At 46.6% G+C, this 14,356-nt stretch overlaps 1 protein-coding gene and 1 pseudogene across 2 annotated transcripts in view; both read right to left on the bottom strand.

Moving 5' to 3' along the window:
- The window catches only part of LOC307192391 (MHC class I polypeptide-related sequence B-like), a 203,631-nt pseudogene that overhangs the window by 50,522 nt on the left and 138,753 nt on the right, over nucleotides 1-14,356 (bottom strand). The window lies entirely within an intron of this gene.
- On the bottom strand, nucleotides 2,400-5,841 carry LOC307193455 (BOLA class I histocompatibility antigen, alpha chain BL3-7-like). Its single transcript, XM_079935400.1, has 8 exons — nucleotides 5,733-5,841; nucleotides 5,135-5,404; nucleotides 4,652-4,927; nucleotides 3,757-4,032; nucleotides 3,528-3,638; nucleotides 3,064-3,096; nucleotides 2,875-2,922; nucleotides 2,400-2,711 (listed from the first exon to the last, which is right to left on the bottom strand). Exons 1-8 carry the CDS (start codon nucleotides 5,794-5,796, stop codon nucleotides 2,707-2,709), a joined length of 1,083 nt encoding a protein of 360 aa, XP_079791526.1. The 5' UTR covers nucleotides 5,797-5,841; the 3' UTR covers nucleotides 2,400-2,706.

The raw sequence follows: 14,356 nt of genomic DNA on the forward strand, positions 1-14,356 counted from the left end.
TCTCCCCTGGTGACCTCATCTGTTCACAAAGCTTTAAACCTCATTTATAGGGTGTCACTTCCTCCAACTATTTCCCCAGCCAGGTCATCTCACCTGAACCCCAGACTCAGTTTGTACTTTCCTAAAGCGAATGCCAGTGCTGTGGCCTCTTCAAATATGCTGCTTCCAGAGTCTCCCCATTTCTGCGGAAGGTGCCCCACATGTCTACTTGCAAATCTCAAAATTTGGGGTCTTCCTTCATTCTGCTTTCTTATAACCCAAATTTCATCCATTAGGAATTGCTGTAAAACGCCACTTTCAGAATATATCCAGAATCCAATCAGTTACTATTACTTTCCCTGCTCACACCCCAGACAATCACCAGTATCTCCAGCCTGGACACTGCACCATTTCCTACAGTTTCCTCTATGGAATCTCTTGCCCTTCACCTCCTGATTCTGCCCAGCAGCCAGATGTTTCTAGAGAGTAGTCACACCAGGTCAATCTTCTGTTCAAACCATCTTGTAGGGGCTTCCCTGGTGGCGCAGTGGTTGAGAGTCTGCCTGCCGATGCAGGGGACACGGGTTCGTGCCCCGGTCCGGGAAGATCCCACATGCGGCGGAGTGGCTGGGCCCGTGAGCCATGGCCGCGGAGCCTGCGCGTCCGGAGCCTGTGCTCCACAACGGGAGAGGCCACAACAGTGAGAAAGGCCCGCGTACCGCAAAAAAAAAAAAAAAAAAAAAAAAACCATCCTGTAGACTCCGCACCCTCACTCAGACAAAATCAAAACCCTTCTAATATTGTCTAGGTCTATATGATCTGTCCGGACACTGCATCTCATCTCAATTCCTCTCTCCTCCAGCTACGATGGCCTCCTCACTCTTCCTTGAACACGCAGACACTCTCCTGCCCTAGTGCACTGGCACTGGAGGCTCCCCCGCCTGGAGAGAACTTGCCCCAGACATCCTCGTGGACATACCTTCATGTCCTTCACATCTCTACTCAAAGGTCACCTTCTCAATCAGGCCCACACTGACCACCCTAGTAAAACAGACATCATCCCTGTCCCCACACACTTACACGCTGGGTCACCTTCCTCAAAGCACTTACCAACTTCCAATGTAAACACTTCCCTCACTTACTAGTCTCATAGTGCACTCTGCCCTTTCCCCTAGAGCATATACTCCACATGGCTGACAAGTTTTGTCTGTTGTTAGTTCCCTGAGGTTTCCTAGATGCAAAAATAGTGTGTCATGTACCTGGCACACAAAAATATCAATTGAATGATCAGTGTAGAGCACCTCCCTATTCTAGAGACAGTGTCTTTATTAACGTGACCTCAGGCCACATGCTGTCTTGTGGCAGCTACAGCCCAACGTCCATTTGCAATGACATCAATGCCACCTGTACTTTTCTCAGAAGGGCTGATCTCCCCTCCCTCCCACACCAATCAGTCTGCACACCACACACCATGCTCCTTCTCGCTTCAGAAAAGAATATCCTGCACTTATGCGTCCTATATTCCAACATACCCTGACTCTGTTAGACTCTGCTTTCTAAATCCATCAGTTTGGATTGGAGTCAGCACTGGGCTTAGAAGATCTAAGGGCAGAAGAGGGGCCAGGCTGCAGAGAAGAGAGAAATCCAGCAAGAATTAAGTCAAGATGGGAGACTACTGGGTCCCTTCTGTTTGCTAATTCCAGAATCTGGTTCCTTTTAAAAGATGGGGAAAAGTTGGAAAGAAGAATCCAGCAGACATCTCTAGAAGGAGGGCAAGAGCTGGATGAGGCTGAAAATTGCTCTCTTGATACTACTGAGAATCCTGGGTGCAGGGCCCCCTTGGACTTGTGGGGACAAGACAGGCAAAATGACTCCAGCTGCTGTCAGAGATGGGGACACCCAGAGAAGAATGAGACCAAACTCTGCACATGAAAAACAACAGTCATTATTCCAACAACAACAACAACTAAATAAGCAAAATATAAACACGCACGATAAAGACAGGGTCCGAGGATGGGAGCAAGGCCCGAGCCAAGGCTACCTGGTTACAGGAAGCCCTTGCTGCCCACAGTCCTGGAGACAGTACGAGGCCCAGCTGATTTCTGAGCCTCTGAGATCACAGGTCCTGGTGGGACAAGGTTCTACTGAAGTGACGAGGACAAAGGAACAGAGCAGATGATCTGGCAGAGCAGTGACCCCATCAAAGCCCATGATGCAGTGAGCACGGAGTGGGCACAGGCCGCGTCCACACTCAGCTCCTCACCGCCTCCTCCTGTCCCACCTGCAGCAGACAGAGCACAGCAAGCACACAGATTCTGGAAGGTTCTCAGCACTTCCATTTATTTTCTCTCTCAAACTTTAAGAATCCTTTCCTTTATTATCCCAAAAACGCCTCATGGCAGGAATTAGAAAAAACAAAATTCATATACAGATTTTATTTCCAACAGGCAAGTTAAGACATTATTATTCAGTGCACCACGAAGTTAAGACAGGGATGGAGGTGGCCCAGCCCTGCCTCTGCTGGAACAGGCAAGTGGATCAGGGAAGAGAACACAGGTCAGGGTGGGGAGGGGTCGTGGTGGGCAGGGGTGGGCCAGTCTCCCCACTTCCTCACATTATGCTACGAGGAACACAGACATATTCAGATGCAGCAGCAGAAAGAGGAGTCACGGGATCTGAAGCCACAAAGTGGGACCGTGCACGACTCAGTCCCACGAGGCTGCTGTCTCACACTGTGAAAGAAAATAATCATGAACAAATTCCGGTCAGTCATGTAAGTGCTGACCTTCCCAACAGCCCCCCACATGCTCAAATGTCCCATTCAAGGATCCCCACCACCCGGGGCATCTCCTCCACCCCAACATCTCTCCCAATCTAGGCCCTCCAGGGTCTCATCTTTAGGATCCGTGAGAGACACATCAGAGCCCTGAGCACTGTCACTGTCTGGGGGAGAACAAAACCAGGACGTGGTCAGAACCCACAGGAGAGAAACTAGAGAAGGAACTTTAGGAGGGTGAGCCCCCGCATGGCCTCCTGTCTGCACCCTCACAAGGGTCTCAGGAATCACAGCCCCTGCACACTTACTTGCAGCCTGAGCGTAGCTCCCTCCTTTTTCACCTGTAAGAAGAAAACATCACCTGAGAGGCCAGGGAGAAGACTGAGTTGTGAGATCCTAGAGGAACCCTCTAGTCCTGGACCACAGAGAACTTTCCAGAACTGTTGACCAAAATCCATGATAGGATCAGGAACATGAAGAAAGGAGATGTGCGGGGACTGGATCAACTTCTTCCCTCCTGGGGGTCTGTCAGCAGGAACATTCCCTCTCTGACCTTCAAGTGCTGGTAACCTGGTCCCCAACTGGAATTATGAAGGTGAAAAACGTGTCTTTCATTTCCACACGTGCTTTACAAAAGGGTAAGTGCCAGTCTGCAGACTGACAAGCAATGTCTCTGAGTGGTGCTGCCCAATACACACGCAGGCAAGCTTCCACCTGGGCTTGAACCCCCCAGTGAGACAAGAAAACTCAGATCCCTCCCTCCCTTCCCTACCTGAGTGCTTCTTCCTCCAGATCACAGCTCCAGCCACCACGGCGCCAGTGACCACCAAGAGAACCAGGCCAACAATGAGGCCTATGATGGCGATGGTGGGCTGAGGAGGTTCTGTGGAGGAAAGGGAAGGGGCCCTGACCTCAGGCCTGAATCCCGACCTTGCTGAACGTGTCCAGAAGGGCTCCTGCTTTATCTGAGAGGAAGCTCCAGCCCACATGTCCCTCCTTACCCCATCTCAGGGTGAGGGGCTCCTGAAGCCCCTCGTGCTGCACGTGGCACGTGTATCTCTGCTCCTCTCCAGAAGGCACCACCAGGGCCGCCCACTTCTGGAAGGTTCTGTCCCCTGAAGGCCTGGTCTCCACAAGCTCCATGTCCTGGGTCTGATCCTCCCCATCACGCTGCCAGGTCAGTGAGATCTCCTTAGGGTAGAAGCCCAGGGCCCAGCACCTCAGGGTGACCTCACGATCAGAGATGGGGTGGTGGGTCACGTGTGTCTTTGGAGGGTCTGAGGAGGAAGAATCAGAAAATTCACACTTAGTGTTACCTTCATGGGCCACTGAAGCAACATCATGTGACCATCCTGAGAATGAACAGCACAACAGGTTTGAAAAGAAGCAGCAAAAACACCAGACACCAGCCTGGACTCCGGGGTCTGGGAAGATCTCCCAGTCCTTGGAAAGTTCTATGATAAGGATGAAAGCCAAGATAGGAGGCTCCATGTAAAGGGGAGAATACAGAGCAATGATCCTGACTTTGGTGGAGACTGAATGACTCAGAAAAGCTGGAGTCAGGCCTCCTAAGATGTTCTTAGACTGAGAACAGGCTTGAGAGAGAAAGTCATGGTTCACAAGATGGGGGTCAGGGTCAAAGGGCGCCGCTGGTCAGTTATTTCAGGGATGGTTTCCTGCTTCTCCCCAAAGAGACTGGATTCCTTCACTGTCTTTCAGAGAAGTGAGGCCACCGGCGAGTCACTGTCTTGTACCGAATATGAAAACCTGGGCGGATTCCTCCCTCTCCCGACAAGAAGTTGGGGCGGTGTTCCCACAGGGACCCCATTTCCTCCCCTTGTGGGAAGCCAGCTCCAGCCCGAGGGGACACCAGGGAGGCCCCGCGGCCCCTCGTACCTGCGCGCTGCAGCGTGTCCTTCCCGTTCTCCAGGTATCTGAGGAGACACTCCACGCAGGCGCCCTCCAGGTAGTTCCTGTAGTGCTCCGCAACACCGGCCGCCTCCCACTCGCCCTTGGTGATCTGAGCCGCCGCGTCGGCCGCGGTCCAGGAGCGCAGGTCCTCGTTCAGGGCGATGTAATCGGCGCCGTAGTAGGCGTACTGTTTGTACCCGCGGAGGAGGCGACCGTCCGGCCCCACGTCGCAGCCTAACATCCCCTGGAGGGTGTGAGACCCTGACCCCGCCCCGACCAGCCGCAGCGATTAAACCCAAACTGAAAATGAAACCGGGTAAAGTCCCGCCGTTTCCTCCCGAGTCGGGGGACCGGGCGGGTCCCGCAATGTTGGGGTGACCCTCGGACCCGGAGACTCGGGGCGACCTGTCTGCCGGCCTGTCCCTGGGGATGGAGGTCGTGACCCGGACCCGGGCCCGCGTCGCTCACCGGCATCGGTCTGGTTGTAGTAGCCGCGCAGGGTGTTCAGGGTCGCTCGGAAAAACTGTGCGGCGTTCTTGAAATTCCGCGTCTCCCGATCCCAGTACTCCGGCCCCTCCTGCTCCACCCACGGCGCCCGCGGCTCACACCTCGGATTCGGGGCGTCGCTGTCGAACCGCACGAACTGCGTGTCGTCCACGTAGCCGACGGCGATGAAGCGGGGCTCCCCGCGGCCGGGCCGGGACATCCCGGTGTTGAAATACCTCAGGGAGTGGGAGCCTGGGGGCGGGGAGGGGCGAGACCCCGTCCGACCCTCCTCCCGGCGCGGGCCCCCGGGTCCGAGGTGACGGGGCCGGCAGGGGGGAGGGGGCGAGGGGCTCGTGAGACGGAAAAGGTGTGGAGGTCGGAGAAGGGCCGGCACCTCGCGGGGAGAGAAGAGGGGCCGGGAAGCAAGGGAGGGAGAGGCGGGGACCGGGGTGAGGGGGCGGGTCTGGACCGGGGGGTGGGGGCGGCGGCGTGGCTCCTTCCCTGGGAGTCCTGACCCCCGACCCCCGGGGTCCCCTGGCTCCTCCCCGCAGAGGCCGTTCCCTCCCGACCCCGCACTCACCCGCCCAGGTCTCGGTCAGGGTCACGGCCCCCGTGAGGAGCAGAAGGAGGGTTCGCGGAGCCATGACCCACCACCTCGGCGTCTGAGGAGAAACTGCGTGCGGCGGGTCGGTGGAGACTTTATAACCGGGAACCGCGGGGACGCTGATTGGCTTCTCCAGAAACCGGACACGCAATGGGAGTGAGAAGTGGGGACGCGTCACGAGTATCCAGGCAGGAGGGCCCGACACAGGTTGTGAGAGAGAAAGTGAAACTCCGGGAGACTGGGAATCCCCACCGCGGAGCGTCCCCGCCCCAGAGACCGCCTGACACCCTGAGAGCCTGAGTGCCTGCCCCTCCCGGGACCTGGGACTCTGCCTGATCCCTCCCCTCCTGCACCGAGAGCTCTTTGTCACAGTGTCTCCCTGAGTCCTGGCCCAGGGACTGTGTAGTCAGCGATTTTCACAGCATTGTGGTCAGAATATTTATACAGTCTTGCAAACTAGTGACGACCCCACAGAAATTTTATGTGGATACTTCTATCGGTACTTTCCAAAGTAGAAATAATAGAGTTTAAAAATTTTTAATTAATTTATTTAGAATAATATTAATAACCCATGATTTAATATGAAAAATAACTACTTCCCAAAATAAACACGGTAGTGGGAAAAGTGGAGCTTTTCAGATTTTTATATTTTTGCAAGTCTCTCTGTTTCCTGTCTGTCTCATTAGAAGACCCCTGGATGTTCATGTTTGCTTCTTCAATGAATCCGTTCTTTTGATTGAAGTCTATGAAAATAAACAGGCCCACACATATGTAGGAGTAGTATTTTCAAAAACCTTTTCAGACAGTCATGGATGTTAGTCTTTGATACAAAACGAAAACTACACAAGTGGTAGTTTCTCAAAGGTTATTTTCAAAGTGGACCTGAAACAATATTATTAACTATTTCCTATTTGTTACGTTAAACTCCATAACCCTATTTTGCACATTGAATGTCTCTTGGACTAAGGTAAGATTTTAAAGAAGTAATACGTTGTTTCATTAAGTTATATAGATCTTCCAGTGTCATTCATTCTTTCAAGTAAACATTGTATTCCATGAAGAAGAGGGTAGTTCAGGTCACACAAATTATTTTCCTTGGGACATAGTACTTTGGAATGTAGCAGAAGGGCTTGATGGGTACTTCCCATGTCATCTTAGAAGGTACTTTTAAAATGGATTTAAGGGAGTTCCCTGGCCGTCCAGTGGTTAGGACTCAGAGCTGTCACTGCCATGGCCTGGGTTCAAGGGCTCAATCCCTGTTCAGGGAACTAAGATCCCACATGCTGTGGGGCGTGGCCCCAAAAAAGGAAAAAGTGGATCTAAGGATAATTTAGGAAACAAAAGAATTTTTATGTATTTTTTAAAGTTTTTTTTTTAATGAGATGTAGTTGGTTTACAATGTTGTGTTAATTTCTGTTATACAGCAAAGAGATTCAGCTATACATGTGTATATACATTCTTTTTCATTTTCTTTTCCATTATAGCTTATTAAGGAAAGATAAAAATTTGTAATGCATCAACCAGAAAGTTTTAAAGCAAACCTGCTTTTTTTTTCTGCAAGTAAGTTGTTGTGAAAATAATTATATTGCAGTTTGCTACAGTAGTCTCCATCACTGCTAAGTTATACCTCAAAGCAAATGTCAACATAATGGAAAGTGAAATAATATCTTAGTAGTGCTATGAAAGTAGATTTCAACTCATGGATCTCATGAAAGGGTCTCAGTGACTTCAAGGGTTCCACAGATCACACTCTGAGAACTGCTGTTCGAATAAACCTGGGAAAATCTCCTAACTGACCCTTGCCTTTGCCTCCTCTTCGTTTTGGAGAATCCCTCTCCCTGAGCTGGACTCCCTGCCTCCCCACACTTAGCTGAGGGCCCTGCCCCCCGGGGCTCCTCTAGGAGAGAACTTACCGCTTGGAATTGATCCCAGAGAGTGTCCTCAGTCCGGGAAGGGAGGTAGGGGGACAGGTGTTTCCCTTTTGGACCTGGAAACAGTTTGTGCCTGAAGGTACCATACCCACTCATAACCTAGTTTGGTTTTGTTACACACCAGCTAAGTATGTATTCATATCCCAGACAGAAATCTGACATCATCTCTAAGAGAAATAATATTGACCCTTTCATGGGTCCATTATATCTGACTTGAGGCCCAGAAAACATGAAGAGCAGTCCTGTCCAATAGAATGTTCTGTGGTGAAGGAATTGTTCTATATCTGTACTGTCAAAATCAGGTAGCCACTAGCTACAGGTCGCTCTTTAGCACCTCAAAAGTGGCTACTGTGCTAAGAACCTTAATGTTATTTAGTTTAAATAACATTAAATGTGTGGCTAGTAGCTAGCCTATTGGGCATTACATATCTATAATGTTCTTAATTTCCAGTCTCTTCCCCCAAAAAGATACTGTGTGACTCATAGGTTGATGCATATTAAAATAACCTTCATATGGAAATCATGGATTTGTCTATGTGGGTCTTAGATATATCCTTAAAATGCAGCATGTGCAGAAAGTTTCATTAACATGTATTTTAACAACTAGAGTGTTCAGACATTAAGGACACTGTGGTTTATCACCTTAAGGTCATATGTGTTCAAGACTGCCCATCGCTGGAGCCAATTCTTGTCTTTATAACCTTGAGCTCTTGCTGTTCTTTTCATTAACCTGGTAAATATAAGCAGACACTGAAGTCTTCACTTAGCCCAAGAGAAAGTATTCACTGAACACAGCAGATATCAAATACCTTGCAGGACCTGTACATACTTGTGAAATGATAAAGCAGGAGATGTAAACCTTAGAATCCACCAGCTTAGAATTCTTTACTGACTGCTCCTGCTATTCGTTCCCCCCAAATTCAATCAGTTCTGTTTCCCTTCACCCTTGGACCCCTCTCTCCTAGACAAAACAATACTTGAGTTTTTTACATTTGGGGAATGAAGAGTTGTATGACCCAAAGAAGAAAAACCACTAAAAAATCATAAATTTTCTCTATGTCAACCAGACTTTCACAAAGATACTAACACATGCCCTTATCAAACTCAAAGACAAAAACATTGACAAACAGGTAGCAATGTTTTTCAGCCAAAGACCACCAGGAGAACATCTGTGGGCAAACAAGTTGGATTTATTACTGGATGCAGCGAGGGAGATGACACACCATCGGGGACCACGGTGTCTTAGTGTGAGGTGTTAGATAGAACACCTATCTAGATAGAACATATACAGGATGTGGGCACTGGTTGGGTGATTTTGAGGAGGGTGTATGGAGGAGGGGCTCACTCTAGATTGGGTGTTGTCAGGAAGTGGGGCCAATTCTGTGACTGGGCATGTCGGTGAACCTTCCCTGTAAGGAGGAAAGACTAGAGTGAGGATGCAGCTGTGATTGGAAAGAAGCCGTGGTCGCTGGTATCAGCACAGGGAGAGGTTTGATACATTGTGAGGTGCATAGTGCTGCCTTGTTTGGTCTGTGCTTGGACAAAATGATGTTGTGGTCTTGTTTTGTCTCACTGTGTCATGGTCTCAGGTGTCCTTGTCTGATGTTGATGTTCTGTGGGGTGATATATGTCCAACAGGAGAAGAACACGGCTGCGTGGTGAGCACCAGCCCAGCTTCTGGCAACGCTGAGGCCTAAGGTAAACGTCAGACCAGCTTCTGATGTTGGAGGCTGCTTTGTCCTTCCTGAATTCAGTATTTAAAGTAACTAAATCCCCAACAAAACATAATTAAAGTGTATTAGAAAACAATTTGGAAAATAAGAAATGCAAATGTCAAACAAATATATAACAAATAAATGTAAAGAAAAATGCAAATGTGGAATAAGAAGTGGGAATAAATTAAAATCTATCATCTTGGCAAAGATAATAGTATGAGGAGAGTATTGACAGGAATTTAGGGAGAATATACTGTCATAAAGATTGATGGGATTGAAAACTGGTCGAAAAATTTTAAAGGTCACTATGCAGAATGTCTCAATTTCATTATATTTACATTAAAAAAATTTATTTATTTTGTATTGGTGTATAGGTAATTTACAATGTTGCGGGGTGTTTTGTTTTCTTAGGTGTACAGCAACTTGACTCACTTATGCATAGACGTATATATGTCCTTTTTTGGGTTCTCTTCCCATATAGGTTATCATAGAGTGTTAAGTAGGGTTCCTTGTGCTATACAGTGGGTCCTTGTTGATTATTTTATAAATAATAGTGTGTATATGTTCATCTCAACCTGCTCATTTTTCCCTGCCCACCACCTTTCCCTTTTGGCAACCGTAAGTTTCTTTTCTAAGTCTGTGAGGCTGTTTCTCTTTTGTAAAGAAGTTCATTTGTATCCATTTTTAGATTCCACCTGTAAGTGATATCATAGGATACTTGTCTTTTCCTGTTTCGCTTCCTTCCTTGTGGCTGGAAATGGCATTATTTCATCCTTTTTATGGCTGAGTAATATTCCATTGTGTATATGTATCCTATCTTCATTATGCATTCATCTGTCCGTATACACTTAGGTTGCTTCCATGTCTTGGCTATTGTACATAGTGCTGCCAGGATCGTTGGGGTGCCCGTGTCTTTTAAAACCACGGTTTTCTCCGGATCTAGGCCCAGGATTGGGATTGCTGGGTCACATGGTACTTGTATGTTTACTTTTTTAATCCACCTCCATACTGTTCTCCCTAGTGGATGTACCGATTTACATTCCCACCAACAGTGTAGGAGGGTTGCCTTCAATATGTCTACATTATGACAGAAATTTCTCTTTCAGAAATTTATCCTGCGAAGATAATCACACATGTTCTCAAAAATATATATTCAAGGATGTTCTTGAATTGTGGTTTATAAAAGCAAAGAATGGAAAGAAGCTAAATGCTATAGTCATTGTAATGACGGTAACTATGAATAGAGGAACACTTAATAAGAATTAAAGCAATAATGCCATGTGATTTACATAGTGGGTCAAATTTATTCCTCAAAGCAAACCCATGAGGGGACTTCCCTGGTGGTCCAGAGGCTAAGACTCCAAGCTCCTAATGCAGGGGCCCAGGTTCGAACCCTGGTCAGGGAACTAGATCCCGCGTGCCACAATGAAGACCTGGTGCAGCCAATAAATAAATAAATTAATTAATTAAAACAAAAAGCAAACCCATGAGGCACCCAACATGTGATGCCTTTGTATAGACACAGAGAGAGAGACTCAGAGAGAGGAGACACAGAAGTGGAGACTCAGAGAGGTTAAGGAGTGTATATTTCAAGGCCACCTTCAATCAGGATCTGGAGACACTGGAGAAAAAATGAAGAACAACAGTTAGGACCTGGGTGATGTGCGACAGGCACTGTGGTGAGGGAGATGGACAGAAATGACAAAGATAAATGTAAATCACTACTGAGCTAAGTGCTGTGAGGAAGAAGTTCATGATATCATGAAAGTAGATAACCAAGAGACCTGACAGCTCCCCTACCACTGTTAGCAATAATATTTGAAAGATGTAAAAGATATATGGTATATAAAACAAAACAGAATTCTATACAATTATATAAAATCATAGAACCAAAAAGGGCTCTTGGAAATTAAAAATAATTTCATAGAAGTGTATAATTCAGTAGATGAATTGAAAAATTACAGTCATACTCACAGTAAGTAATAGGAATAGAAAAGTAATGGCAAGGAGGAGAGAAGACCTATAAGAATATTCCTCTGTCAATCAAGAGATTCCAGCGAGTAAGCAATAGAAGTTTCAAAAATAAGGGAGAGTCGGAAATAATAAAAAATTATTTTCAAGGAAACCTCTCGGAGTTTACAGACAAAAATTTACATCTGGAATGGCCTAAGCAAACTCTTACTGCAGTAGATGAAAACAAACCGACACTAAGAAACATCACAGTGAAATTGCAGAAAGGATGGAAAAGAAGAGAGACCTTGAAAACTTCAAGAGGCAAAAAACATGGGCCTGGAGGCTAGAAGACAGTGAAGCAATGCCTTCCGAATTCTAAGGAAAAAAATCAGTATTTCCAACACAGAGTTCTATATTGAGTCAAGATGAGAGTAAGTCCTAGGGTAGCCTAAGACATATCAGAGTTAAAATGTTTTCCTTTCCATGTTCCCTTCTTCAGGATACTGTTAGACAAAGTGCGGGGGAAATGATGGAGAAAACCAACAACAGGGAAACATGGGATCCAGGCAACAGGGAAGCCTTGTAAAATTATACAGTAGGAGAGAGAGGCAGAGGGCTGCCCAGAATGAGGAGAAGGAGATCCGGGACGTCAGCCCTGCCCCAGGTGTGCAGGGAACCAGTCTCCGTGTGGCAGCATGGAGGGCTGTGGGAGAGTCTGTGCAAAGAGGTGAAGTTGGTGGAATATCCGATGTGCTTGAATGTACTCAGAAAGGCTTAGATTCTGCACAGAGTTTTAGAATGCTTTTAAAATGAGTACAATATGGGGCTTCCCTGGTGGTGAAGTGGTTAAGAATCCGCCTGCCAGTGCAGTGGACAAGGGTTTGAGCCCTGGTCCGGGAAGATCCCACGTGCTGTGGAGCAACTAAGCCCGTGAGCCACAACTACTGAGCCCGCCTGCTGCAACCACTGAAGCCCGCGCACCTAGAGCCCATGCTCCGCAACAAGAGAAGCCACCGCAATGACAAGCCCGCACACCGCAACAAAGAGTAGCCCCGCTCGCTGCAACTAGAGAAAGCCCATATGCAGCAATGAAGACCCAAAGCAGGCAAATAAACTAAAAAAAAAAAAAAAAAAAGAGTACAACCAAAGTAAGATATTATTTATTCCAGCAAAATCTTAAATATCCATTCAAGAAAAGTAATCGTAGTCTATTAAATGCTCACTTGTGACTATTGTTTGCGTCATCATCATAAGGCAAATATTACACACTGAGCTAATCAAACTTACAAAACTGATAGATGTATAATTATAAGTTATAACTATTTTGGAAAGACAGGGGTGTGTGAAAGAAAAACCAATTAACTAAAGATGATACATAAAACTGAAAGCAAAGGAGTATTAAAGGCATGCATTTTAGAGACATAGAAGAAACAATTAGAGAACCAGCTAAAGAACTAAAAGAGCTTCTCTCTGAGATTCAAGAGACGGGGGACATGGAAGATTGGGGACATTGGTCTAGATATCAAGTCTTGTAGAAGCATTTTACTTTTTAAAACTATGTGCACATGTCCATTAGCTAAAAATAAAAAGACAACCTAGTAGATGAGACAATGGCCTTTGGCCTTAGGAATTGTTCTGTTAAGAAGAGTCATAGAAATGGAGCAGTAGTTGGGAGGAAACTGTACACAGAGTGGTGGATGTTTATGGGAGAATTTTGTTTTGATTTATTTATTTTTGTTTGATTAATTTTAATGGGAGGAATTGCAGCATGTTTGTAGGCAGGGATGAAGGAGCAGTAGAGAGTGGGGAACTGATGACACAGGGGAGGATGTAGTCGGATCCTGTACCCACGCTGAGGGGCAGCCTTAGACGGGAGGGGACCATCCATCATCACTGGTGGGAAGGTGAGATACAGGTGCAGATGTGGGAGTAGTGGACGAGGAGGATGTAATTCTCACCCGAGTGATTTTTTTTTCTGAGTGAAAAAAAAAAGCTCATCATTACCAACAGGGAGTGAGGGATGAGTGGAGGGGTCTGAGGGGAAAGGAGGAAATGAGAAATTGCCCTCTCAGGGGTATGAGAGTGAGCTGAATGGGAAATGGCGTCTGCAGAGTGCAGGGTGGGGGCCACTGAGGTCTGGGCTGTTCAGCTTAGAGAAATTTCCAGCTCTTGGGCAACAACAGGAGGATGTATAAGAAACGAAAGAAAAATGCAACAAAATATCTGCAAATGTGAGGATTACATTCTTTTTACTTTGTCATTTATCACTTTTGACACTTAATTACTTGCTTTACAGTGAACATACATTATATCCTATATTATACGTTACACATATACATCATGATAAGAATTCAAAAGCTTTGTTTAAATTTTTAAAAGGAAGGCAAGTGGGCAGAAAAAGTGAAGAGCTGTGGGCACAGAGCTGGACCTGCTGGGCTCCGTGCCTGAGCTCTGGGCAGTGAACTCACACAGCCTTTTCTCCTTTTCTCAGGACCGTGTTTTCTTTGGAGGCCAAGCAGGATTTTTCCCTTCTTTTTTCAGTGTGGTCACATATTAGGACCTTTTCACTTCTTTGATGCTTTTAAGATAGTTTTTATATTTTACATGGCATTTTCAGCTATTTTCAGTGAGCAGAATTCTCCTTACAATCCAGCCCATCTTTTCCAGTAATGGAATTTCTGTGGCAGAATAGCTCAGTTAAAAGTCTTTGGGTGCCAAAGTAGAGAATGTGTGTCCTAATGCACGATCTTAAGAGGATGTGTCAGGTGTTTTACAAGTGCAAGGGATTTTAATGTAATTTTTGAAAGCATATTTACCTACACAGAAGGGGACTGAAAAGGTACTCAAGGGTGTACAAAATAAATAATTTATGTTCTCCCTCTCGTCCCCCATTTGCCCAAGTCCTCTACTTGGAAACCACTGCAGTTGGCAAATTCTCATTTTCCTTCTCCCCAAATATATCTCTGCATTAATGAATACTGTTATGTCAGTGAAAGAGCTC

The sequence above is a fragment of the Stenella coeruleoalba genome (assembly GCF_951394435.1).
Source record: "Stenella coeruleoalba genome assembly, chromosome: 10".
Lineage (NCBI taxonomy): Eukaryota > Metazoa > Chordata > Mammalia > Artiodactyla > Delphinidae > Stenella > Stenella coeruleoalba.

Bases quoted from the DNA above. Each gene is read 5' to 3' on its own strand.
- LOC307193455 (XM_079935400.1), bottom strand. From the start codon at position 5,796: ATGGCTCCGCGAACCCTCCTTCTGCTCCTCACGGGGGCCGTGACCCTG. The intron at 4,928-5,134 runs GTGAGCGACGCG...GGGCGGGGTCAG, and splicing joins CTACAACCAGACCGATGCCG to GGTCTCACACCCTCCAGGGG. The intron at 3,639-3,756 runs GTAAGGAGGGAC...TTTCCTCCACAG, and splicing joins GCCCCTCACCCTGAGATGGG to AACCTCCTCAGCCCACCATC.